The sequence below is a fragment of the Lontra canadensis genome, unplaced genomic scaffold (assembly GCF_010015895.1).
Source record: "Lontra canadensis isolate GAN:19392208 unplaced genomic scaffold, GSC_riverotter_1.0 scaffold45, whole genome shotgun sequence".
Classification (NCBI taxonomy): Eukaryota; Metazoa; Chordata; class Mammalia; order Carnivora; family Mustelidae; genus Lontra; species Lontra canadensis.
The window spans coordinates 6,476,380-6,500,897 of record NW_022631039.1 but is presented as its reverse complement, the minus strand read 5'-3'; the positions used below and the strand labels follow the sequence as shown (position 1 = coordinate 6,500,897).

General features: G+C 49.8%; 1 protein-coding gene across 2 annotated transcripts; it reads left to right on the top strand.

The window, feature by feature from the left end:
• Nucleotides 1-316: 316 nt before the first annotated feature.
• On the top strand, nt 317-16,583 carry CCL24 (C-C motif chemokine ligand 24). Of its 2 annotated transcripts, none has more exons than XM_032872331.1 (4): nt 317-381; nt 14,425-14,520; nt 14,959-15,076; nt 15,861-16,583. In XM_032872331.1, the coding sequence occupies exons 2-4, from the start codon at nt 14,448-14,450 to the stop codon at nt 16,027-16,029; spliced, it is 360 nt and encodes a 119-aa protein (XP_032728222.1). In that variant the 5' UTR covers nt 317-381; nt 14,425-14,447; the 3' UTR covers nt 16,030-16,583. The 2 variants fall into 2 exon arrangements, with proteins under 2 accessions (XP_032728222.1, XP_032728221.1); XM_032872330.1 differs by lacking the exon at nt 317-381 and adding an exon at nt 2,651-2,819.
• The last annotated feature ends 7,935 nt before the right edge of the window (nt 16,584-24,518 follow it).

Below are 24,518 nucleotides of genomic sequence, written 5' to 3'. Positions count from 1 at the left end.
TATCCTTGGGCAGGCCAGAGACATCCAATATCCCGAGGTCTGTCTCAGGTTTTTCTGCTCTAGGGAAGAAATCCAGCTGTGTCCGTCTTGCAGAATGAATTACTCTTTCACTTCTTCTTTTAGTGAGGTCCTCAGCCACCAGATTTTGTGGATCAGCAGAATCTGATTCTTCCTCAGCTTCTGGATAGGGGCTACTTCTACCAGGAGAAGGACAGGACCTAACCTCAAGCAAGCCAGAAAAATTGGGCTTCCTGTCTCCTTCTGCCCTGGGACTCCTTGCCTTCATAGGATGTGGTCTCAGCTGTGGCCTGTGTGAAGGACCCTTGTGCATTGCTCAGAGGCCTTTCCTCCTGCACCCACTTGGCTTTCAACAAGCTGCGGGTTAGTAAATATTTTCCAACTTCCGTGTAAACACCAGTCTTTATCTCCTTGCATCTCTCAGAACTGGAGGACCCTGTGCCCTTTTAGAATGTTTGTCCTGGGGATCTCCCAGTGGTCCACAATGCAGGCTCACACCTGCCTGGGAGGGCATCTCTTTTCAGCTCCACTTTCAGTGACATCAGGTGGAAAGCTTAAAATCAGCCATCTTAGGGGTATTTATACCATAGGGACCAGCCAATGCTACAAATCAGAGCTTCCCCCCACAGAGCGAGTTGTCATTGACCAGCACATCACTGGCTCTGTCTTACCTGTCTGTCAACCAAGATCTGCCAAGGTGCTTGCTGATAATCTCTGGCGTTGGTATCAGCTGCTTCCATGTGGAATTCCTGAGTTCTCCTCTCCAGTAGGTCGCTCCGGCCCCTAGGGGTGGGCCAGCCAGGTGATGGCAGATGAAAGTCCAGCCAGCAGGCCCTGAATTAGCAAGAAAAGGGGAATATGGGTAGACCATGCGTAGTTTCTGCTACAAACTGATAGACACACACACACAGACACACACACAGCAGTTTACTTTAATACTCGTGGATTTATTTCAATGCATATTGGAGAAAATGTAGCCAATATACTAAAACTGGAATTTCAGGGATATTTTTGGGTGAAGTCAATTTTTTTAAAAACCATTAAGTATATAACAGATTGGGTGGTGGGCACAAATGGTCAAAATTATGGAGATGAGAGAACAGATGAAGTTAGTTGTGGGTGATGGGTTCCTAGCGAAGCGTCTTGGGCAGGGGAGGGACCAGGGCTGGTTTACTGGTTTGCATCTTTTTTTTTTTTTAAGATTTTATTTATTTATTTGGCAGAGAGAGATCACAAGTAGGCAGAGAGTCAGGCAGAGAGAGAGGAGGAAGCAGGCTTCCTGCTGAGCAGAGAGCTCGATGTGGGGCTTGATCCCAGGACCCTGGGATCATGACCTAAGCTGAAGGCAGAGGCTTTAACCCACTGAGCCATCCAGGTGCCCCTGGTTTGCATCTTAAGAGGGCCTTTCTTGTCCCTGTGTGCAGAACACCACGGAGGGAGTCAAGCTGGGAGGCAGAGGAATGAATCAGAGAAGGAATGGAGAGGTCCAGGGGTTGTTAAATAGAATCAAGAACAGTAGAGCCATTATCCGATATGGGGAGGGAGGATGATGGTGTCTGCTCTGGACAGGAAGGAACGCTACATCAGTTGCATTTGGGACAGGACAGGTGGGGCACCATGTGCTATCCAGCCCCTGTGCCCAACCTCTCAACCTCATCTCTTCCCATCATCTTCTGGAACTCAGCACATCCCACTGCTTATCGGGTTTCTCCCTGCGCATGCTCTTCCCCTTGGCCTGGAATGCCCTTGACCCTTTGTCCCCCTGGAGCTCCTGCTTGTCCTTCTCTATGCGGAACCACATATTCCAGAGCCCTTGGCAGGAGGGTGCCTTGTACCTTCCTTGTACCTAGAAATGACTTCCCATTATTGGCATTTACTGCAGGTTAGACACCACACCAGGAACATGTACAGTCGTTCTCTCTCTCTGTCTTCATTGTACCCCTGGGAAGGAGAAGGTTTCATGCCCACTTCCCAGATGACAAAATGGAGGCTGGAAAAGCCTAGATCTGAGCCCAGGCCTAACAGCCATGCTCTTAACTCCTCTGCTCCATGTGCCTTATCACACTATAGTGTAATTATATGTCAATGTATCTTTCTTTTAGTGGACTCTGAGCTCTAATGGCATTGAGTCTAAAACGAGTCTTTCCCTAGATCCCAGAACCCCAGAGCTGGGTGGGACTTCTTTATATGAAGCTTGAATTTCCTACTCAGAACTCTGACAAGAGGTATTTGCATGCCCCCCTTGCTGGGAGTCTCACTATCATCCAAGGTGATCAGATCTGTTTCTGGATTGCTTTGCCCATCTGATGTCTTCCCCCTTGAGTTCTGCCTCTTAATTCTGATTCTCTTTGCCTTGGATCTCCAAAATCTAGAAGGCAGCAATGACACTGAGGCATATAAGGGGACCCTTGAGGCTCCTCTCGTCTACAGCTCTTCCGGTTTACCACACAGACGAGGCTGGCTGGTTAACGGTGCCCTTGGGTCCAGCTGCTGTTTTCCCTCTACTGTTCCTGCTAAACTGAGCTCTTTCAAGCCATACCATGAGGAGACCAAAGGGCAAGTTGCTTAATAGCTTCCACCCATCCTCCCCTGCACTGCTCAGGGTCACACCCCTTCCAAGACCAGGTTTAGGGTGTGCAGGGGAGAAGTCCATCCTGGCAATGGACCCTCTGTGCTTCCCTGGTAGGGACGGCCCCCCACCTCCTGCGTGTGCACCTGTCGAAGTCTGCCTATTGCCATGAAGCCAACTTCTCAAAAGTCCTTGTGAACCTTGGGCTCCCGAATTTCCAAGATAATCAAAGGTAAGATGTATAGGCTCCCTTCTTTGCCCCAGGAGGCCCCTCCTCTCCTCCCACTCCCCTTGCCACTCCAGATCTGATAAATGAGGGAAAACACTCCTGCACTGCATACTGAGGCTGTCACTTTGTCATCTCTAGGTCAGTGGCTCCTAGGACCATCCCCTGTTCCCAGCCCTCTGCAACTGTGTGTGTGTTTGATGGCGAGGGGGGAAGGCACCACAGGAAGCAACGATAGATAACCCGAGCCTGCCTTCCCGAGTCCCCTGTGCTCTCCACCCCTGTGCTCATCTGTCCTCCTGTCATTTCCACTGCTTCGAACCCCAGACCCTCTGTCCATCTTCAGCCACCTTTGGTTAGGAGGTTGGGACAGGAATCCAGGAAGGAGTAAATGGGGTGGCAGGGAGGGTCGACAGGAAGGGATGCACTGGAGAGCTACTTAGGAAAGAGACTCTGCCTGCTGGAAACACCACAACACAGCACCCCCGGCCCACCTGGTGCCGTGGCCAAGGTACAGGTTCTTTATTAGGAAGACATAGGACCAGCCCTGCTGCATTATGGCTTTGGGGTCTTGAGCAAGTCAGGCAGCCTCTCTGAGGCTCGGTTTCTTCCCCCATGAAATGGGGACCCAAAGAGGATCAAGTAAGGGTTCAAAGGAGCCAAGTGGGTCTTTAAGGAAAGAACTGAAGGGATTTAGGCCTGGTGTGGTGGCAGCTTGTCTCCAGAAGGCAGGCCTGGGATAGAGCCCCTTGTTGAGGCTCAAGGACTGCCCCCTTCCCGCCACCATCCTGGGAGATGGGCTTTCACATCCCCATTTTATAGCAGATGGGCTGTGCTTCCGAGAAGTTCGACACCTTGCCTGGGGCCACCGGGAAAGCAAGTAGGAGCAGGGAACAAACTCAGGAACTCAGTCTCTAGGGCTGTGCCGTTTTCATGGAGCTACGCTGTCCATGCCTGGTGCTTGGGCTGGGCAGGGGCATCTGACCTGTGCAATCCCTCTGGGCACTGCATCCTCAAAGGTTCCCCTAGAACCCCTGGGACTCTGGACCCCACAGCCCCAAGTAGCTTTCACCTTGACCTGCTTTTCCTGGTGGATTCTACTCCTCCTCGAATGGCCCCATCTCTACCATGCACCCAAGTTTGAAACCTGAGTGGTATCCTCACCACCTCCTTCTCCTTCCTCAACCACCAGGGCACCAAATCTTCTCGAATCCACTTTCTGAGTAGTTCTCAATACCATCCCCCCCCCCCCCCCCCCCTTGGCCCCCCCTCTCCCCCCCTGCATTCCTCCTATAGCCTTCACAACAGTCTCCCTACACGGGCTGCCTGTGGCCAGAGTGATTTCTGCAAAACTCCAGACTTGACCAACTCACCTCTCCTCTTTGACCTTGTACTTGTGACTTCCAGGGTCTGGAACACCCCGCTCTACCAGGTCTCCACTGCTACCCACCTAGGCCTTCCCACCTCAATCAGCCTTAATCAGTTCAGGAGGCACCTCTTCTAGAATGTTCTTGTGCTGTCTAATATGGCCAGTTGTACCTCCTCACTGTGGGTATCTACCATCTATACCATAATTGCCTTTGTCTCTCATGGCCCAGGGTGAATACCTCCAGGACAGCCCCTGTATATAATTCCCTTTGTGTGCCCCGGGTGAGCAAGGCACTTGGCATACAGCAGTAACTAATGAATGTGTGGATGGTTGGATGGCTGGTTTGATTAAGTTTTATTAGAAGGTCTATGTGAGGGATTCCTTATCCCTGCCAAGAAATACATTTGCCTTTCAACAAAGGGGCCATTATTTAGAAGATAATTGTCCATGATCTGTTATCAGACTAGCAGGGTGAGGAAGGAGAAATTTTTTCAACCCCTTAAAACCCATCCTGAGGGGCACCTGGGTGGCTCAGTCAGTTAAGCTTCTGACCCTTGATTTCAGCTCAGGTCCTGATCTCAGGGTTGTGAGATCGAGCCCCGAACCAGGCTCCATGTTCAGCACAGTCTATTTGTCTCTCTCCCTCCTCCTCTGTTTCTCCCCCTCTGCTCCTCCCTCTTAACTTTCTCTTGCTCTCTGAAATAAATAACGAAATAAAATCTAAAAAACAAAACAAAACAAACAAAAACAAACAAACAAACAAAAAACCAGGGTGCCTGGGTGGCTCAGTGGTTAAGCCTCTGCCTTCGGCTCAGGTCATGATCTCAAGGTTCTGGGATCGAGCCCCACATCGGGCTCTCTGCACAGCGGGGAACCTGCTTTCCCCTCCCCCTCTGCCTGACTCTCTACCTACTTGTGATCTCTCTTTCTCTGTTGAATAAATAAATAAAATCTTTTTTAAAAAATCCTGAACCATTTATCTGTCACCCAGCCCAAGATCTCAAGAAAAAGGCAACCCCAATATTGCATATTCCAAGTCATTTTCCTTCTTCATTGAAGCCTGCTCAAGAGCCAGCAGAGCCAGATTGCCTTGAGAATCCAATTTTAGGGGCCCAGAAAGGCCCCGCTGACCCCATATATTTGCTCCTCTGCTGTCTGATGCCTGAAGTGAGCTTGATTCCTCTGTCTTATCTGATTCCCACTGGATGGTGAAGACTCGAATTTGCACCATGCTTTGAAGTTTACTGAAAGCTCTCACATCCACAATTTCTCTGGCTTCTCATGACCCCATGAGTCTACACCCCACTCCAGCACATTTCAGAGATGAGGAAATCCAAGCTTGGGAGAAGCGACTGATTTACTCAAGTTCAGCAGCTGGTTAGTGGCAGCTCTCGGACTAGAACATTTCAACATAACCATAGCCGTTCCATGACCCTCAATCCAGTTTTGAACCTTATTAGGAAACTCACATGAGGGTTTCGTTTTGTTTTGTTTTCATGTCCTCTAGTTTTCTTCACTATCGAGTTGCTGATTTTCTGTTCATAATTAGCTGGAGTTTGTGGGGAGACATATTGAGGCAACGGAAATACCCCATTTCCCATCACACTTTCACCTTCGAGCTTTAGCATCCTTGGAAGATTTTCTAGTTCTACCATTTTTCTCTGTTTATTAAGTGGCAATCCTACTGCAAATGGAGCTTCCCCTGTGTTGGTCTGCTAGGGCTGTTATAGGGAAGTAGCACTGCCCAGGGCTTAAACAAAAGGAATGTACTGTCTCACAGTCTGGAGGCTAGAAGATCAAGGTCAAGGCATCATTCTTCCTCAAGACTACAAGGGAAGGCTCTGCTCTGGGCCTCTCTCCTTGGCTTGTCCATGGCCACCTTCTCTCTGTGGGTCTTCACAAAATCTTCCCTCTGTACGTATCAGTGGCTAAGTCCACATTTCCCCCCTATCTATTGGGATACCTGTCATTGTGGATTACGGCCCACCCTACTGACCCCATTTTAACTTGGTATCTACAAAGACCCTGTCTCCAGATAAGATCACATTCTAGAATGTGATTAGGACGCCAATATACATTCTTTTTGGTGGGAGGTAAGGCAGGGTGGGGCTCACAATTCAACTCAAAACATTTACTTATGGATTCTTATTTTATTCAATCCATCATTATCACTATTACTGGCCAAATTATTCCAGATTTGGCCAGTGTGAACCCTTGCAAGCTGCCTCCTACATCCTTTTAACTTCCCTCCATGATTCTTTGAGCACTTTGCTACCTTCTGGCCCCCAAAGATGTTCTAGGCTCTATTTTCTTTCCCCCAGGACCAGAATCAGCTGCTTTTCCAAGAAGGAATGTTTTTGCTAGGTCTGCTCATTGCTCCTGGTATGTCAGTGTTTCTAAATGATTGCATACGTACTATCACTGATACCTCTGCTTCCATTGTATCATCCTTGGCGTCATTCTCTCCCTCCCCCTCTCCATCTTTTCAATGCCCTTCCCCAGCAGTGAAAAACATAGCTTCCATTGTCCTTATTTGCAGAGACCTAGCATACAAGAAGCCCCTTCTTGTTAAACTTGTCAGTCATTTATCTGTGGAGTGAATTTTTTTTTTTATTGCCTTTCTATAAAATAGTAGGTTCACATAACAAGGGACAGAGGGAGTAAGGAGATGCTGGGGACTGAGGAGTGTCATCAGGGAAGAAAAAAAGAGAGAGTGAGGGGGACCTGAAGCCTCCTCCATTCAATGAAGATAGACACAGAACCCATCGAAGGAAGACTCCTTTTCTGCCTGCTTGCCAGGAAGTGTGTGCAGAGTAGGGGAAGGACTGGGGGAAAACCCACTGTCTCCACTTGTCTCTGCCCTCACGGGTTCAATTTGATAAGTCAGACTGTTGGATCAAAGTCAGGCCATGTGAGGGAGGCAGGTGAGGTCTTTGAGAATGGGTGTGGCCTCAATAAAGCCTTGAAGTCCTCACCATTTGAGCAAATATTTTGAAAGTCTCCTCAGGTTCTGCTCTCTACTTTTTTTCTTTAGTTCTTAATTGAGATAAAATCTACATAACATAAAATTCATTGTTTTAATGGCTTTAAAGATTTAATTAATTAGTTTATTTATTTATTAATGTGTGAGAGAGAGAGAGCCCTCAAGTAGGATGAGAAGAAGAAGGGGAGAGAGAGGGAAAAGGATTGAGAGAATCTCAAACAGATTCCAAGCTGAGCATGGAGCCCGATGTGGGGCTTGATCTTACAACCCCGAGATCATGACCTGAGCTGAGAACAAGGGTTGAGCACTTAACTGACTGAGCCACCCAGGTGTCCCAATGCCTTTAAAGCATACAGTTAAATGGCACACTTGGTACAACCCTTACCACTATTTAATTCTAGAACATTTCTTTTTTTTTTTTTAAGATTTTATTTATTTGACAGAGATCACAAGCAGGCAGAGAGGCAGGTGGTGGGGGTTGAGGTGGGGAGCAGGCTCCCCGCTGAATCCAGAGCCCGATGCGGGGCTCGATCCGAGGACCCTGAGATCATGACCCGAGCCGAAGGCAGAGGCTTAACCCACTAAGCCACCCAGGTGCCCCTAATTCTAGAACATGTCTATCACCCCAAAAAAGAATTTCATATTTCTCAACTACCTCTTCCTCCCAGCCCCCCCACCCAACACCCACTAATCTACTTTACATCTCTATGGATTTTCCCACTCTAAACATTTCTTGCAAATGGAATCCTACACTGTATGATGACCTTTTGGGTCTGACTTTGTCATTTACAAAGAATGTATGCGTATGCTTCATTCCTTTTTTATAACTGAAGAGAATTCCATAGTAGTTATGCCATTTGTGTTTATACGTACCTCTTCTGATGACCATTAAACTCAACATCTTTTGACTACTGCAAATCACAGTCACTGGCAAGTTTTGGCAGGAACATATTTCAAGTTCTCTAGACTATATACTTTGAAGTTGAATTGTTGCATCATATTGTAACACTATTTTTGACTTTTTGAGGAACTGTCAAACTTTTCCACAGTGGTTACACAATCTTTCATTCCCAGGAACAATGTATGAGAGTTCCTATTTCTCCACCAACACTTATTTTGCCCTTTTTCCATAGCCATCTGTGTGAAGTACTATTTCATTGCGGTTTTGATTTTAATTTCCCTAATGATTAATGACGTTGAGTTATCTTTTCATGTACTTATTGGTCATCTGTATATTTTCTTTGGAGAAATATCTAGTCAAATGCTTTACTTATTTTAAAATTGGATTGTTTTTTCATAAATGGAGTTCTAAGAATTTTTCTGAAGAATCTAGCTGGATACTGGAATGAGCAGATGACTTCCAAATATTTTCTCTCACTATGTGAGTTGAATTTTCCCTTCTTGAAAGTATGCTTTGAGTCACAAAGTTTTATTTATTTATTTATTTATTTATTTATTTATTTATTTGAGAGAGAGAGAAAATGAGAGTGAGAAAGAACCCAAGTAAGGAGAGGGCAGTGGGAGCTGGAGAAACAGGCCCCCCGCTGAGCAGGGATTCCCCCCCAACCCCCATGTAAGCCAATGTGGGGCTGGATCCCAGGACCCTGAATCATGAACCGGAGCTAAGTAGACACTTCACCAACTGAGCCACCCAGGCACCCCAATTCACAGTGGTTTTTTGGGGTTTTGTTTTTTGGGGTTTTTTTTGTTTGTTTGTTTTGTTTTTGGTTTTTGGGTTTTTTTCTGACAGGGGGAGAGACAGTGAGAGAGGGAACACAAGCAGAGGGAGTGGTAGAGGCAGAAGCAGGCTTCCTGCTGAGCAGGGAGCCTGATGCAGGACTCAATCCCCAGGACCCCGGGATCATGACCTGAGGCAAAGGCAGACACTTAACAACTGAGCCACCCAGGTGCCCCCACAACGTTTTTAATTTTAGTAATTAAATGTTAGTAAATTTAGTAAATTTTTAATTTTAGTAAAATTTTAATTTGTGTGTGTGTTTGCTTGTGTTTTTGGTATCATATTAAAGAAACTGTTACTTTTATCCAAGGTCATGAAGATTAATACCTACGTTTCTTTCTAAAAGTTCTGTAGTTATAACTCTTACATTTATATTGTTAATTTTCATATACGGTGTGAGGGAGGGAATCCAGCTTCATTCTTTTGCATGAGGATATCCAGTTGTCCCAGCAACATTTGTTGAAAAGTCTATCCTTTCCCAACGAATGGCTTTGGCATCCTTATCAAAAATCAACTGACAGTGGGGGAACATGGACGGCTCGGTGGGTTAAGCGTCTACGTTCTGCTCAGGTCATGATCCCAGAGTCCTGGGATCAAGTTCCACATCAGGCTTCCTGTTTAACCGGGGAGCCTACTTCCTCCGCCTGCCACTCCCTCTTCTTGCGCTCTCTCAATCTCTCTCTCTCTGTCAAATAAGTAAATAAAATCTTTAAAAAAAAATCAATTGACTGTAAGTGTGAGGGTTTGTCTGGACTCTAAACTCCATTGATCTGTCTGTCTATCCTTATGCCCATACCCAAACCATCTTGATTACTTTAGTCTGTAGGAATTACTGGGAAAGTGAAAGTGGGAAGTGTCAGCTTTGTAACTTTATTCTTCTTTTTCAAAATCATTCTGACCATTCTTGAATTTCTCGAATTTCCGTATGAATTTTAGGATCAGCTTGCCCATTTTCTTTCTTAGCCTTCCACTCCCTCACTACTCCCATATTTTCAACACCCTATATGGTAGCTCAGGTTTCAACTGCAAACCAGACATGGGGTCAATGGTTGTATGACCAAGAGCAAGTTGCTTCACCTATCTGTACAATCATATTATAATATCTACTGTCCAGGGTCAATAGTGTAAAGATTAGATTAAATGACATAATATATTAAAGCTTGCGGAAGAGCCCGTGGATTGCTTAGTCATCTCATTGTCTTGTAAACAAGTTGTTGTCATAAAAATAGGAATGGCCACCTTTCTGGTAGGCCCTTGATCAATGCCAGACAGGGAGCTAAGCACCTGACCTGAATTATCATGTTCAATCCTCATAATAACCCATGAAGTGAATATTGTTATTTCCCCTTTTATAGATGAGGACATGAAAGGTAAGGCACAGAGGAATCAAGTGACGTTGGTAAGGCAGGTGACCATCCTGGCAGGTGACATTCAGATCCAGAGGGTGGCCCTTGACAGGGCCAGGCTACTGGGAGAGGCTTAAAAAGGTGGGTTCTGGGCTGACTTCCAAGAAGTGGGTCTTAGGAAGCGTGCAGATGCTCGTCACCCACACCCTGGGATGCACCAGGGGTCACCCCCCAGATTCTGCATTTCCCTCTCCTCCAGGCACTTCAGGCAGATCTAACAGGTAAAATGGAGCCAAACTAACCTCTTGTGGCCCCTGTCTCAGTCCTTCATCATCCCTCCCCTGGGCAGCTTCGATAACCTCCAGCCAGCCTCCCTGCCGCCCCCCCACCCCTCCCTGGTCCCTTTCTGCCACACTCACTGGTGGATCCAGTCATGTCACTAGACCACAGATCTGACCTCTTTTAAACTCTGCACGTCCAAAGCATGGGAGGCCCTGCTGCCCCCACGATCCAGGCTGAGCTCCCAGGTGAGAGGCACTGCAGGAACCTTGAGTTCAGACAGACCACAGTTCAAAATGCCAGCTCTGCCCTTACCTGACCTTTAAAGCCCCGTTGCCTTGGGGATGAAGTGTGTGTTCCTGGCAAGTGGGATCCAAAGCACTTAGCAACGTCGTAGGCGAGCTGAGAGCTCTGCTCTCCGCTGCCCTGCTGCCCGAACCTCCCCATCCTGTTCTTACAACTGTCTACTTTTGCACTATTCAGGGCCACCGGGGCCCCCTCTCCCTTCCTGGGACATGTCTTCGAGTATTCGGAGTCATTTCTTATCCAAGCTCACAGCCCAACCCCCTAGGCTACTGTCCCCTGGCCCGCATCACACAGCTTTGGGTTTGATGCTACCTCATTGGTCTTGGGGTGACTCACCCCGGAAAGGCAAACAGGACAGCCGCAAGGGCAGGACCCCTGCTCCCTGCTCACTGCCAGGCACAGCTCTGCGTTCCTCACCTGTTCCTCTCCTTCCAGCTACTCGATTAGTCTCCAGCCTCCTCCTCCCTCCTCTGCTGCCTGGGTGCACGTTCAAGGGGAGGGGACCCTCAGACGACACCTTGGCTGGGGTTCCCAGGTTTCAGCTATACCTGGGTCATGGTCATAGTTTTTTGTTCTATGTTCTTTCACACTATTGGTCCCATGACCTACTTTACTGTATTTTGTTAATTTGTATTTTTTACTTTGGGAAAATCTTCTATCGGTACCATCAATATATAACACCCCTTATCATAGAGGGTTGCCTTGATAAGACATACTTAAATGAAAGTGACACGTGCCTGTTTTGGTATCACATGGTCATGTGACTGTCACACTTGAGGAGAGGCAGATCAGGCCACGTCTCCCTTCTCAGATGGAGAAACCATGGTGGACAAGGGGCAGAGTCCGAGCTGGAGGCAGGGGGGTTCAGAACACTCCCAGGGCCCCCCTTCTTTCTCCTCTTTCCCCTTCACCGCCTTTCCCCAAGTCTGCTCTGTTTGTACCTGCTGCTAACTGGCCCTTCTCTGCCCTCTTCCCTTCCCCTCCCTTCTCCCCTCCCCCTCTTCCTCCTCCTTCTTTCTATTTTCTATTCTGCTTTGCTAGAATCGCCTTCTCTTTTTGCTTTCACCCAAGACTGGGCTTTTCTTTCTTTCTTTTTTTTTTTTAAGGGCCTTGAGGAAAAAAATGGGGCGTCTGGGTAGCTCAGTCAGTTAAGTGTCCAACTCTTGATTTCAGCTGAGATCATGCTCTCAGAGTCATGGGATAGAGCCCCAGAGTGGAGCTCTGCACTCAGCACAGACGCTGCTTGAGATTCTTGCCCTCTCCCTCTGCACCTCCCCAACCCAACACATTGGTACTCTCGCTCTCTCTCTCTTTCTCTCTGTCTCTTTCTCTCTCTCTATCAAAGAAAGAAAGATAGAGAGAAAGAGAAAGAGAAGGCTTTGTCTCTAAAGAATGTTCCTAATCAGGGCAAAGCACTCCACCCCAAACCGTCTCACCCAATGACCTTCTGCCATACCACCAACTCTGGTTGCAACACGAGGACAGCACGGGCTTCCTGCCCTGTTCAGCCCTGTCCTCATTCTTCTCCCACATGCTGCTTCTGCCTGATGTCTTCCTACTCTCCGCACTCTGTCCCAGCACTCCCTGACCTCTGGACTGTTAAGAAGCAAATCTTTGAACAGATGTCCTAAGATGGAATCATGGCAAGCCCCTGCATGTATAAAGGGCATCTCATTTAAGTTCCTCCATACCCTGCCAGGTGAGGACCATCCCTGAGGGTACAAAGCTGAGAAGGAGTTGAGTGGGGCACTCTGTATTTTCCATTCCCTAAAGATGGGCAGTGAAGAGATCAGGTGTTGCTGGACCGGCCCCCCTCAGGGGACCTGCCTCCTGACTCCTCCATGTCCATGCCGATCCCAGTCATGCTGGGCAGAGACCACATGGGAGTCCTTGGTCGAGAAGAGAGTGACTCAGAGTTGGTCCATCACACATTCATTCAATAAACACTCGCCCTGCTGTAGGGGATCTGCATGAGTTGGTGGGCAGGGGAAGGGGACATTGATCTTGGTGTTCACAGTCCCGTGAGAGACACAGACACACAACCGGCTATCATCCGGGTGCCCTGTGACACCGGTGTTGCCGCATGTCCCGGATACCCAGAGCAGGGAGGCCAGAGAAAGCCGAAGATTTATTTCCATGAGAAGTGGAATGGAGAACATTGGAGAGAGGGGCTGGAAAGGGAAGGAGCCGTGACAAAAGTCCAAATATGGGGGCCCAGCCTGGGATCCTGGAATGGGGAAGAGAGTGAAGTGGGTGGCATCTCCCACTCTGTCGCCAAGGTCTCCTCTTGACCTACATCCTGCTCCTTATGACCTACAAAGCCCTCCTGTGGCTACCTGTTTCTTGAATGACAGTCAACAGCTCCAAGTGCATCCCCCACTTCCCTTCCAGCAGAGCTGGTCAGCAGAGCAGCGCCCCCTTCCACTTACACCCCTTGTCTCAGGTTGGGTCCTCAGAACTGACCCTGAAAGGAGGGTTCATGGCAAATGGTTCATTAGGCAAAGCTTCCAGGGAAAGCCAGCAGGGCAGAGGGGAAACAGATGCAGAAAGGGAGAGGGTCAGCAGAGTCCAGTCACACAGAGGGAAACCGTCTTGACCCAGCTGGGATCTCAGGAAGCAGCACAGGGCATGTCTGTGTCCCTCCAGCAGACCTACGTCGAGGTCTGCCCTGAGGATGTGGGTTTCTAGGTACTTCCCACTTTCTCAGAGCCTACCGGCCAGGTGGCTCCAGCAGCTTGGGCACTAGAAATGCAAGGTCACCAAAAGCCAGTGTGTGTGCACGAACAAGGTGAAGGGGTCCAAGGGCATATGGACAACAAGAGCATCTCTTTTGCTCCAGGCCCGCTCAGTCAGCACCTGTGTTGGTTCATTACACACACGGGCTCGTGTTTCTGCCTCCCCACCGGAAGCCCAGCATGTTGCGCATAGCCTAGTAAGAGTTGGAGAACGTCAACTCCTTGAATGCGCCTGGGTGGCTCAGTCAGTTGAGCATCTGGCTCTTGGTTTCGGCTCAGGTCATGATCCCAGGGTCGTGAGTTTGAGCCCCCGTCGGGCTTCATGCTCCGAGGGGAGTCTGCTTGAGAGTCTCTCTTTTTCCCTCTCCCTCTGCCCCGCCCCCGGCAAGAGACTTGGTGAATGAATGAATGGATGGTTGGATGGACGAATGGATCCATGCATGAATGAATGGAAGGAGATAGGGTGACTTCACCCACTTTCAGCGAAAGAAACTAAAGTTCAGATAGGTGAGTGACTTACCCAGGATCCCAGAGGACATGAATGGCACACCAGGGATCCTTGTCAGCCTCCTGACTCTGCATCCAAAGCTTCCACCCTTCACTTGGGCGGGGCAATCCTCTCCTCCCTCAGCCTTTGTTAGAAGACTAGCCACATAACCCCTGACTCAGCTAGGCAATAACTTCCCCTTGGCCAAATTCAAGGACCTTGAGGACTTTCAAGGCAGCCTGGAGGGGGAGGGGTGGGGTGGGAGGTTCTATGAGTGCACAGTTCCTCCCATCGGCCCTTATAAAAGGCAGAGGGAGGTTGGGGTGGTCGTCTGGTCCTGGTCCTCTCCTCCCGCACCCCAGCTCTAGGTCCTGAGCTCCGTCTCTGGCTCATGGCAGGCCTTGCGACCCTGGGGGCTGGCCTCCTGCTCCTGACCCTGTGTGCCCACTGCATTGCCCCTGCAGGTAAGACCTCCAACCTTAGGGGCAACTGGGTGGTTCAGTCTTTGGGTGTCTGCCTTCGGCTCGGGTCATGGTCCCAGGGTCCTGGGATCAAGCCCCGTATTGGGCTCCTTACTCTGTGGGAAGCCTGCTTCTCCCTCTCCCACTCCCCCTGCTTGTGTTCCCTCTCTTGCTGTGTTTCTCTGTCAAAACAAAAACAAAAACAAAAACCTCCAAGCTCAGCCCGGCGCTGTCAGGCAGGTCTGCTGAGAGCGTAGCTGAGAAAGTGGGGGATGCACTTGGACTAGGACAAAGCAGGCTGGGTTTGGAGGGGAATGTCGAGGAACAGCTGCTCCAGGACTGGGCTGGAGGCATTAGGATAGGGGATGTACTCCATCCCTGAAGCCCAGGGTCTCAGGAAGGCTGGGAAGGAACACGGTTCTCCTCTCTCCCATTTTTTAGGCTCTGCACCCATCCCCTCTTCCTGCTGCATGTCCTTCATTTCCAAGAAAGTTCCTGAGAACCGAGTGGTTAGCTACCAGCTGTCCAGTGCGAGCGTCTGCCCTATGGCAGGAGTGATGTAAGTATCCCCCTCTCCCTGAGCGCCCAGCAGGAGAGGGACAGGGGACATGAACCTCTAGGGTCACTGTCTACACAAGGCCCTGCTTTGGGCACGTAGAACTTGACCTTAACTAACCCTCTGGACCGTTCTATGAGCTAGATGGGATTATTCCCATTTTACAGAGAACTGAGGCCCAGAAAGGTGACCTGCTCAAGGTCACTGGGAGTCCGGATAATTTCATAGCTGCCTCCCACACAAGGCAGCAAGTGTGAGCTCACTGTGTAACGGCGGCCTGCTGTAGAAATGTGACGTTGGTATTATGGGTAGTTTTGCGCCCGGCACCAGAGCCAGCTCTGTAGCCTGACACCTGCTAGCTCAGAGATGGCTGGGCAGAGGGCATCCCACCGCCCCCTCCCTGCTCTGGCATCTTTATGAATCGCCTTTCTCCCAAAAAGTTTGTGGACTGGAGGCATCTGCCTTTTTTCCTGGGGGATTTCAATGCAGTTTCTCTTCTCCTCTCCTCCCTGTGGGTAGGGATTGTGTCTCTCTCTTCAAATCCAAGCATTTTCTGAAGGCAGGGTAGGGCCTCCCCTGTCAGACAGGGAGGTTGCTGAGCATGCGCAGAGATGCAGACACCCAGGGAGAGGGCCGTGTTTTCGGGACCCTGCTAGGAGGATCCCCTCCGCCGCCCCCCAGGCAGCAGCTGGCCCCTGTGCGGGCCTCCACGCCCACCTCCTCATCTGGGGAAGTGGTCCAAGGTCTCTGCCGGCTCTCACGTGTGCCCTTGTCGCCCTTCCCATAGCTTCACCACCAGGAAGGGCCAGAAGTTCTGTGGCGACCCCAAGCAGCACTGGGTCCAGATGTACATGAGGAACCTGGACGCCAGGCGGAAGAAGGCGTCCCGTGGGGTCCGGGCGATGACCACCAAAGCCCCAGTGCAGGGGAAGCCAGCCAACACCACCGCCATCTAGCACCGCCTGGCCCTCCGCCTGGGGTCCATGAGCCAACGATGAGAGGCGGGGAGCAAATGTTCCTGTTTCCTAACATCAGCCTATAAGACAGAATCCAAGGCTGGGGAGGCCTGCCCTGGGGGTGCTGAGTAACCGCTCCAAGGGTCCTGGGCCCCTTGCCTTCCCCGAGCTGTAGGAGAAGATTCTGGAAGGAAGGGGGTGGTGGCCAGTTGTCCTTCTCCTGGACTGGGGCCAGCCCTTCTCTGCCTTCCAGGTTCCATCGGAACCCAGGGGCCTGAGGCCTGACCTGCAGACACACTCGGCTGGCCACCTAAAAACTTAGCCTACAGTTGGCTTCTGTGGGTCCTCGGGGCCTGCAGTGGGACCCTGTGGACTGACCATCTGTCTGTCTGGGTACGGGGGACCTGTCAACAGCTGAAGCTCGTGGCATTGCCAATGTCCCACTTCCAGAATCCCGGAAGAATAAAAATCTGAGAAAAATGTGGCTCCTTTGCCACAGGACCTGCCAGACCCCAGCCTTCCTTGCACACGTCTCGTGGGCTAAACGGAATGACGTTTTTAGGGACTCATTGTCTTTCTGTAATAAAGCAGGCCTAGAGGACCAAGCTGAGGGGCCAGCCTGGGTAGTTTAAATCCTTGGGGAAGAAGGAGGGTCTGGAAGAGGCAGTCCCCTTTGTGGCATGACCTGTTCCATGCTCCTTTGGGGACAAAGACCCGGTGTGCCTTTAAAGGTGGTCCTTCCCTACATTTGGGGGATGGGAAGGTGGAGGGGGAGCTTAGAGGGAGAAGATTCCAGGGCTTTAAAGAAATTTTTTCCCCCTGTATATGAGATAGCATGTGATGTAGAGGTCAAGGGCGTGGAAACACTTGCTCCTCTCAAATAACGATCCAAGTAAAATGTGATTTCCCCTTGAAGGTGATTGTGTCTTGACTGTTCTCTTCCTGGAGGGACAGGGTTGGGGTATGAACAATGGAGTGGGTGTCCCAGAGAGCATCCTGAGTTGCCCATCAGAGGAGATAAAGGCAGCCCGACCCCAGGACATCCTGGGAGTGATCTTGGCCTGCCCTTGGGAGTCCTGCTGTGAACTTTGTAAACCATTCATGCACAGCTGGGTTCAATTAAATTTTTAGAAACTTTTCAAACAAGCACATTATTGCACAAGGCTATGAAATGCAAAAGATGGTCTTTGGCTTCAGAGAATTAGGAGAAAATCACACACACACACACACACACACACACACTCACAAATCAAGAGCAGTGTGGACTTAATACCAATCCTAGCTCATAAGCTGCATGACCTTGACATATGCCACTTAAGTTCTCTGAGACTCAGTTTCTCTCATCTGTAAAATGGGGACAATAAGCCGTTTTCACATGGGAGTTTTCCCTAGAAGCAGACCGCAAAAGGAAGATTCGAGAGCCAAGATTATGCACTGGAGGGACAGGGAGTAACCTCAGGAAGGTGGGGAGGTGATACAAGGCAAAGGAAAGTAGCCTGTAAGGGAGCTTCACCAGGCAGAGAGCAATTTGAGCTGAAGTTTCTGGAAAGTGGTGTGAGACCCACCTCCTCAGCATCACAGCCCCGCTCGCTCTGTTGGTCACTGCTAGCTTGGCGGGGGGGGGGGGGCAATGCAGGTTCTGCAGGGGAAATGGGAAGCAGAGCAGCCTTCCTCTGCTCCAAATGAGCCTTCAGACACGGAGTCTGCAGAGCCCACAGAAGGCGTGGCCAGAGACATTCAGTGTGCGGCTGATCTCAAGGTTCTTGTAACTCCACTTTGAAGCAGAACTAAGAGTAGGGCTAGCAGTTCAAAGGAGGGGACGTTCTGGTGTGTGTCGAGGGGGGTGTGCAGCAGTCCTTAGCACAGAGTTGCCATCTGGATAGTGACCGAGATTCCCCTCTAGTGAGAAGAGCGTATCTGTAGGGATGGACGAGAGCTGGAGCCTTCAGGGATGAGAGGCCAAGTTGCAAACGGACAATGGCCAGACCGTAGACAGACCAGATGACAACAGAACTCTGACCCAAGGTCCTGGTAACCACCAGCCCAGAACATCACAACTTGGCTGGAGATGGCCAGCTTCCTGGTTTTCCCCTGCTTTTTCCAACTCAGGACCAACCAGAGAGAGCCAGCTCTATTCCCAAATCAAACACACCAAGATGCTTCTTTCTCCATGCCAACCCCTCCAATGAGAGCATACCTGAGCCTTCCCTTTTGGCCACTCTGGGGCTCCTCCCAGTCCCTGGTCTGTCTGGGAGTCTCTGCCAAACACAAGCGAGAGTGGCTGCCTCTCTTGCTGTACCAAGCTCTGAGTGGAGAATGTCTTTGTCTTCATCTGGGTAGTCTTTGCTTATTTCCACAAGGAAGTTGTATAGTCTGGCCTCACTTTGCACCTCTGTAAAATGGGCATAATAGAAGGGTTTATCTCATGGGTTGATGGTGAGGACTCAGGAAGGCACATGGGACGTACCCCCCAGATGGCCAGTCTTATGTGATGACATAATACCCTCCTGCCCTATCTCTGGACAGGCCACCAGCACAATGACACCGAGTCACCCACATTCTTTCTCAAGCTCTCTTAGAAAGGAGACATTCCAGAGATGGAGGGTGTGGTAGGAGCTGGCCGTGGAGCTGGGTTCAATCTGTGGCCATGTTAGGGCAAAGTTGACCTGTGTTTGGGAGAGCACCCTGCCCCCAGAAAAACCTGTTATGATTCATTAAAATTGAGTTAAAAGCTCTTTGCTAAGCACACAGCTGGTATGTCAAAAGGTTCTATTGTAACCCAAGAGCAGAACAGGAGGGGAGCATTTGAGGCCTTGAGGTCAAGTGGTGGGAAGGAGATGGAGACACCTACCAGCCATTCTCCATCCTCGCTGGGCTGTGAATCTGCTGGGAAGCTTTAAATCCAGATTCCTGGACCCCACCCCACACGTGGTGACTCAGGCTCTTACTGGAATGCCACTGGGAAATCTGCAGTCTTTTAAAAAAGTTGTCCAAATCCGTGCACCCACTGTGGGAAACGGTATGGAGGACCCTCACAGAATTAAAAATAGAGGTACCAGGGGCACCTGGGTGGCTTAGCTGATTGGGTGACTGCCTTCAGTTCCAGTCGTGATCCTGGAGTCCTGGGATCGAGTACCGCGTCGGGATCCCTGCTCCTTGGGGAGTCTGCTTCTCCCTTTGACCTCTCCCCCTCACACACACTCTCTCTCTCTCTCTCTCATTCTCTCTCTCTCAAATAAATAAATAACATCTTTAGGAAAAAAATAAAAATAGAGCTACCATATGACCCAGCAAACACTGAACTTGAAAAGGTAGTCACGTCCCTAAGTTCGCTGCAGCCTTAATTCACAAGGACCAAGATATGGACGCAACCTGAGAGTCCATGGATGGATGGATGGATGAAGAAAAGGAGATTCTATATATGCAATGGAACCTAATTCAGCCATAAAAAATGCTGCCATTTGTGCCAGTACGAATGGACCTCGAGAGCGCGGTGCAAAGTGGAGTAAATTAGGCAGGAAGAGACAAATACTGTATGATCTCCTTGATATGTGGAATCTTTTTTTTTTAATGTTCAATTAGCCAACACAGCGTACATCATTAGATTTTGATGTAGTGTCCAATGATTCATCAGTTGTGTGTGACAGCCAGTGCTCAATCACCACACAGACACGTGAAAAAATGTTCAACATCACTCGGCATCAGGGAAATACAAATCAGAACCACAGGGAGATACCACCTCTCACCAGTCAGACTGTCCAAAATTAACAAGACAGGAAACAAGTGTCGGCAAGGATGTGGAGAAAGGGGAACCCTCCTACACTGTTGGTGGAAGGCAAGCCGGTGCAGCCACTTTGGAGAACAGTATGGAGGTTCCTCAAGACATTGAAAATTAAGCTGCCCTATGACCCAGCAATTTCACTACTGGGTATTTACCCCAAAGATACAGATGTAGTGAAAAGAAGGGGCACCTGCACCCCAATGTTCACAGCAGCAATGTCCACAAGAGCCAAACTGTGGAATTTTTAGGAAAAAAGAGAAGAACTCACAGAGACCGAGAACAGATGGGTGGTTGCCAGAGGCAGGTGGGGTGGGGTGGGCGCGTGAAATGAGTGTGGGTGGTCGAAAGGTACAGACTTCCGGTTATACGATGAGTAAGTCCTGGGGATCCCAGGTGCAGCACGGGAACTGGAGTTAATGAAACTGTATCGCCTGTTTGAAAGTTGCTAAGAGAGACCAAAGTGCAAGGAAAGAATTGTAACTATGCGTGGGAACGGATGGTAACTTACTAGAGTGACGATTTTGCAATATATACGTAGACATATACACCTGAGATTAATATGAAGTTCTATGGTCTCAGTTGCTTCTGCTTTCAGGTGTTGGCTTCAGTGGAAAAATTAAGGTGGGGATGTCATTATGTCTTATATTTGTTCAAAGCCTTTGAATTTTCCGAGTTTCAGCTCTTCCCTCTATCCCCTTCCCTCCGACTGCTCCTGCCTCTCCTCCCCACTGATTTCTCTTCTCTCCCCAACCAGCCAGCCTTCCTCCTGGGCTCAGGAAGACCCCATCCACCTGTTGAGAGGACAGTGCATGGGTGATGGCAGTCCCTGCCCCCAGCAGATTGGTGCTTCTAGAAAGGTGGCTTCTCTGTCTTCCCCATCCCCACTTCCTTCTTGGAAACAGACCTGCCTGGAGAGACTGGTTTGGCAGAGGGAGAGATGTTTTGCCAGAATCCGCTTTTAGATCTTGCAAAGCTACTTGTTCCTCAGAATTCTGTGGCTTTGTTTCTCTGCGTTGAACCTCTCTGTGAAGAGTTATCTAACTTCCAAGAATGATAGACCTAATTGATTCTAGGAAACACCCTCATTCTGACTTGAAGATTTTCACCTCCTGAAACTGGGGGTGGGGGGGTCTCACCAGCTCAGCACACACGGCACAACGAGAGGACCCCCTGAAGGCTCAGCCTGCCCCCCTACACTCCCCAGCTCCCCTTTCTCCTTTGCTCCCACCCAACCCATCTGTCCTTCGGCTGCCGTTGCTTTGCCACACTCAGATCATGCCTTTCTGGCCTCTACGTTGTCTGGATCCTAGAAAAGACATCCTGTAACTGGCATTCCCTAGAAATCCCATCATTCTCCCGGCTTTCCAACTTCTGAGCAGCAAAAACCCTGCGGAATATGGGCTTCTTGAGCAGATGCTGCAGATATTGCCAGGCCACAGAAGCGCCCAGAGACCCCTGCTGTGGATCACCAGGAGAAACTTCTCGTGGACCTCCGAATCAGGAAGAGCTGCCTTCCCCCAGTAAGCCGCGGTTTGTTTTGATATTTAAGACATTGTGAATCATGAGACCGTTTTCATTTCCCTTTTCACACCCGTTCTTTGAAAGCGAGACCATTCTTGCAGCCTTGGCAGGTGCAGTAACTTATCTATCCAGCCATTATTCGTCCTTTGCTTTGATAGTCTCCCTCCATCGCAGGGTAGTTTCGGCTCCAGGACAGAATCTGGAGCAGGCTAACCTTGAGTCCCTTTCTCGGGGAGGCAGCAGGGGGGCAGGGGTCAGAACCCTAAAAGGCTCCGCGAGGCAGAAGAGGGCACAGGCATGAGACAGACTTGGCTTTGAAACTTGGCTCTGCCACCTGCTGGCTGTGTGACCTTGAACAAATCACCTCTCCTCTTGGAATCTCGGGTCCCTTGGATGGAGAGGGTTGGTGTGATAAAACCTCCCTCGCAGGACGGCTCTGGGGATAAATGGAGTAACGAACGGGGAACACACGAACAGAAAACAGGTTTGTCTTCTCCGATTCCAGGAGGCCTGTTTTTCTTTGCTTGACTCCACTCTGCTTCTATCAGACCCGAACGAAGAGGGTGCCTACAGCCGGCAGGGAGTTTCCCAGCTCTGGGGAAACCGTCCGCCCACACTGGGTCCCCTTCTGGCCTCTCCCTGATGTCCAGGACCGTAGGCAGAGGGCACATTTCCGTTTCACTCAACTTTGGTCTTTTGTGTCCACCATGTATCTGCAGAGTCTTGGGCAGTGCCTAGACGCCTGGCGAGGACCCAGCAAACATTTGTTACATAAATGGATTCCAGACTCTGTGCCAAAAGCTTGTGGAGACAAACGAGAATCTTTCTTGACTCCTTGATGATGAGTCGTAGGGGCAAACGGAGAATAACCAGTACGTTGTCCTTCAAGGCTAAGTGCAATGGTCACTTTCCTTAAAGGAAGGCTCTTCTGACCCCTTGGCTTCATTCAGATTCCCTCAATGTACATTCCTAAAGCTCCCTATGCTTCTCCTTCAAAGTACACACCCCGAGTATAATTCATAATTTATTGGGTAATTGTTTCCTGCTTGTTGTCTTTTCCCTCCACTGGAACATATACAAGCAGGGACCACATCTGCCTCGTCTACCTCTGAATCTCAGCATCTAGGACAGCTCGGAGAGCAAAAAAAAAAAAAAAAAAAAAAAAAAAAAAATCATCTGTTGGGGCGCGTGGGTGGCTCAGTCGGTTAAGCATCTGCCTTTGGATCAGGTCATGATCCCAGGGTCCGGGGATCGAGCCCCGCATCGGGCTCCCTGCTCAGTGGGGAGCCTGCTTCTCCCTTCTCCCTCTGCCCTTCTCTGCCCCTCTCCCCTGCTGTGTGCTTTCTCATACACACACATACACACATACACACACACTCTCTCTCTCTCATAAATAAATAACATCTTTTAAAAAAATCTGTCGAATGAATGATTCAGTGAAGAAATGAATGGAAAGAACTCACCATCCAAGAAGGCAGGCAGCCAGGTAAGCTGAGGTGTGTGGGAAGTCCCATCTGCAATTCAACCCTGTAGCATGTGGAGCCGGAGGACAGCCGCCTGATCCGGCTTGGAAGGAAGGATGGAGGAAGGCTTCCCGGAAGAGGTAACATGAGTCATAGACCTGGAGGGTGGAGTCTTTGCAGATACAGAATGCAGCGTTCTGCCCCCAGAGGAGGGATTTTCTGTTTCAACCCGTTAGTCCTCACGTAGTGGATACCTGCAGTGCCCAGCCAACATCCCCTCGGGCCCCACCCTTCTGTTCCCACCATCCCCACCCCATCCTCCATCCACATGTGCCTGAGGTCCTCCACGTGAGGTCCAAGGACCCAAGTTCAGCAGCCCTGGGAAGAGGAGGATGAACGGCCCAGCTCCCTCTGCTCTGTTGCTGAGACTCTAACTTACATCTAAAAGTCTCCAGTGGGATCGAGCCAGGGTTGCGGGCAGTGGTAACCCACTCTGCAAGGCGCCCTTCCTCCACTGGCTACCTTCCCTTCCCTCTGAGTCCCCCACACCTCTGCTGATATTTCTTGTGATCTCCTCCAAAACACATTGTTTTGCCCTCAAATCCTTGCCTCAGGATCTGCTTCTGGGAGAACCCATAAGGAATGCCACAGATGGGGGTTTTAAACAACAGGCATCTATTTCTTATAGTTCTGGGGTAGAAGGCCAAGATCGAGGGTCAGCGGGGCTGGTTTCTCCCGAGGCTTCTCTTCTTGGCGTGCAGGCAGTCACCTGTTCACGGTGCCTCCAAACAGCCCTTTCTCTGCGTGCACATATCCCCGGCCTCTCTTTCCCTTCTCACAAGAACGCTGGTCCTACTGCGTCAGGGCTCCACCCCTCACTTTAACTACCCCTTTAAGGGTCTTATCTCCAAATACAGTTACACTGGGGATTAGGAAACACAATTCAGTCTATAATGAGGGGAATCCAGGAGAGGCAACTCAGCTAGGGAAGGTGGGCCTAGCGGGACAGACCAGAAGAGTGACAACAGAACAGTAGACCTGGTTCTGGAAGCCTGCCCAGAGTAGTGGGAAATGCGGATTACCATCCACACCTTGGGAACCATATGGGATTGAGGGTTCTGAGAGATCCATACACCCGCGGTGGGAGCCCAGCCAGCAGGCTGGAGGGTGGGGGGGGGGGGGGGGGCTTCAACCGTAGAGAAGAGGCTGGCGGGGAATAGAGCAGGGGTCAGGATTCACTAATTCATCCGCCATATTGCTTTCTTCTCCTTCACAAATGTATTGAAATACAGAAAAGTACGTAAATCCATACAGGAACAGCTCAACCAATTGTCACGAGATGAAAAGGTGCACCAGTACCCAGAGAGTATCAGTCTCCCTCAGAACTCCCCTCGGGCCTCCCTTACCACTGGCTATTTCCTAAAGGTAACCACCCTTCTGACCGCCATCATTATGGGTTAGGTCTGATTCGTTGGTACTCTACGCCCATGGGATCTGAGCACATTTGTCTTTCACATCTGGCTTCTCTTCCTCAGCATAAGCCATGTAACCATAGTCCATTCTCATTATTATTCAGTGGACGGTGTTAACAAACCACAATTCATTTTCATCTGCACCGTTGACAGATACTTGCGTAACTTCCAGTTTGGGATTATGAAGAACAATGTCTTTGGGCAAACACATGTACTCATCTCTTTTTTTTTTTTTTTTAAGATTTTATTTAT

What these genes read in the sequence shown, in the direction of transcription:
- CCL24 (XM_032872331.1), top strand. Translation starts at nt 14,448, where the DNA reads ATGGCAGGCCTTGCGACCCTGGGGGCTGGCCTCCTGCTCCTGACCCTG. An exon ending in CCACTGCATTGCCCCTGCAG is followed by an intron (nt 14,521 to 14,958) that starts GTAAGACCTCCA and finishes CCCATTTTTTAG; the next exon opens with GCTCTGCACCCATCCCCTCT. An exon ending in TGCCCTATGGCAGGAGTGAT is followed by an intron (nt 15,077 to 15,860) that starts GTAAGTATCCCC and finishes CCCTTCCCATAG; the next exon opens with CTTCACCACCAGGAAGGGCC.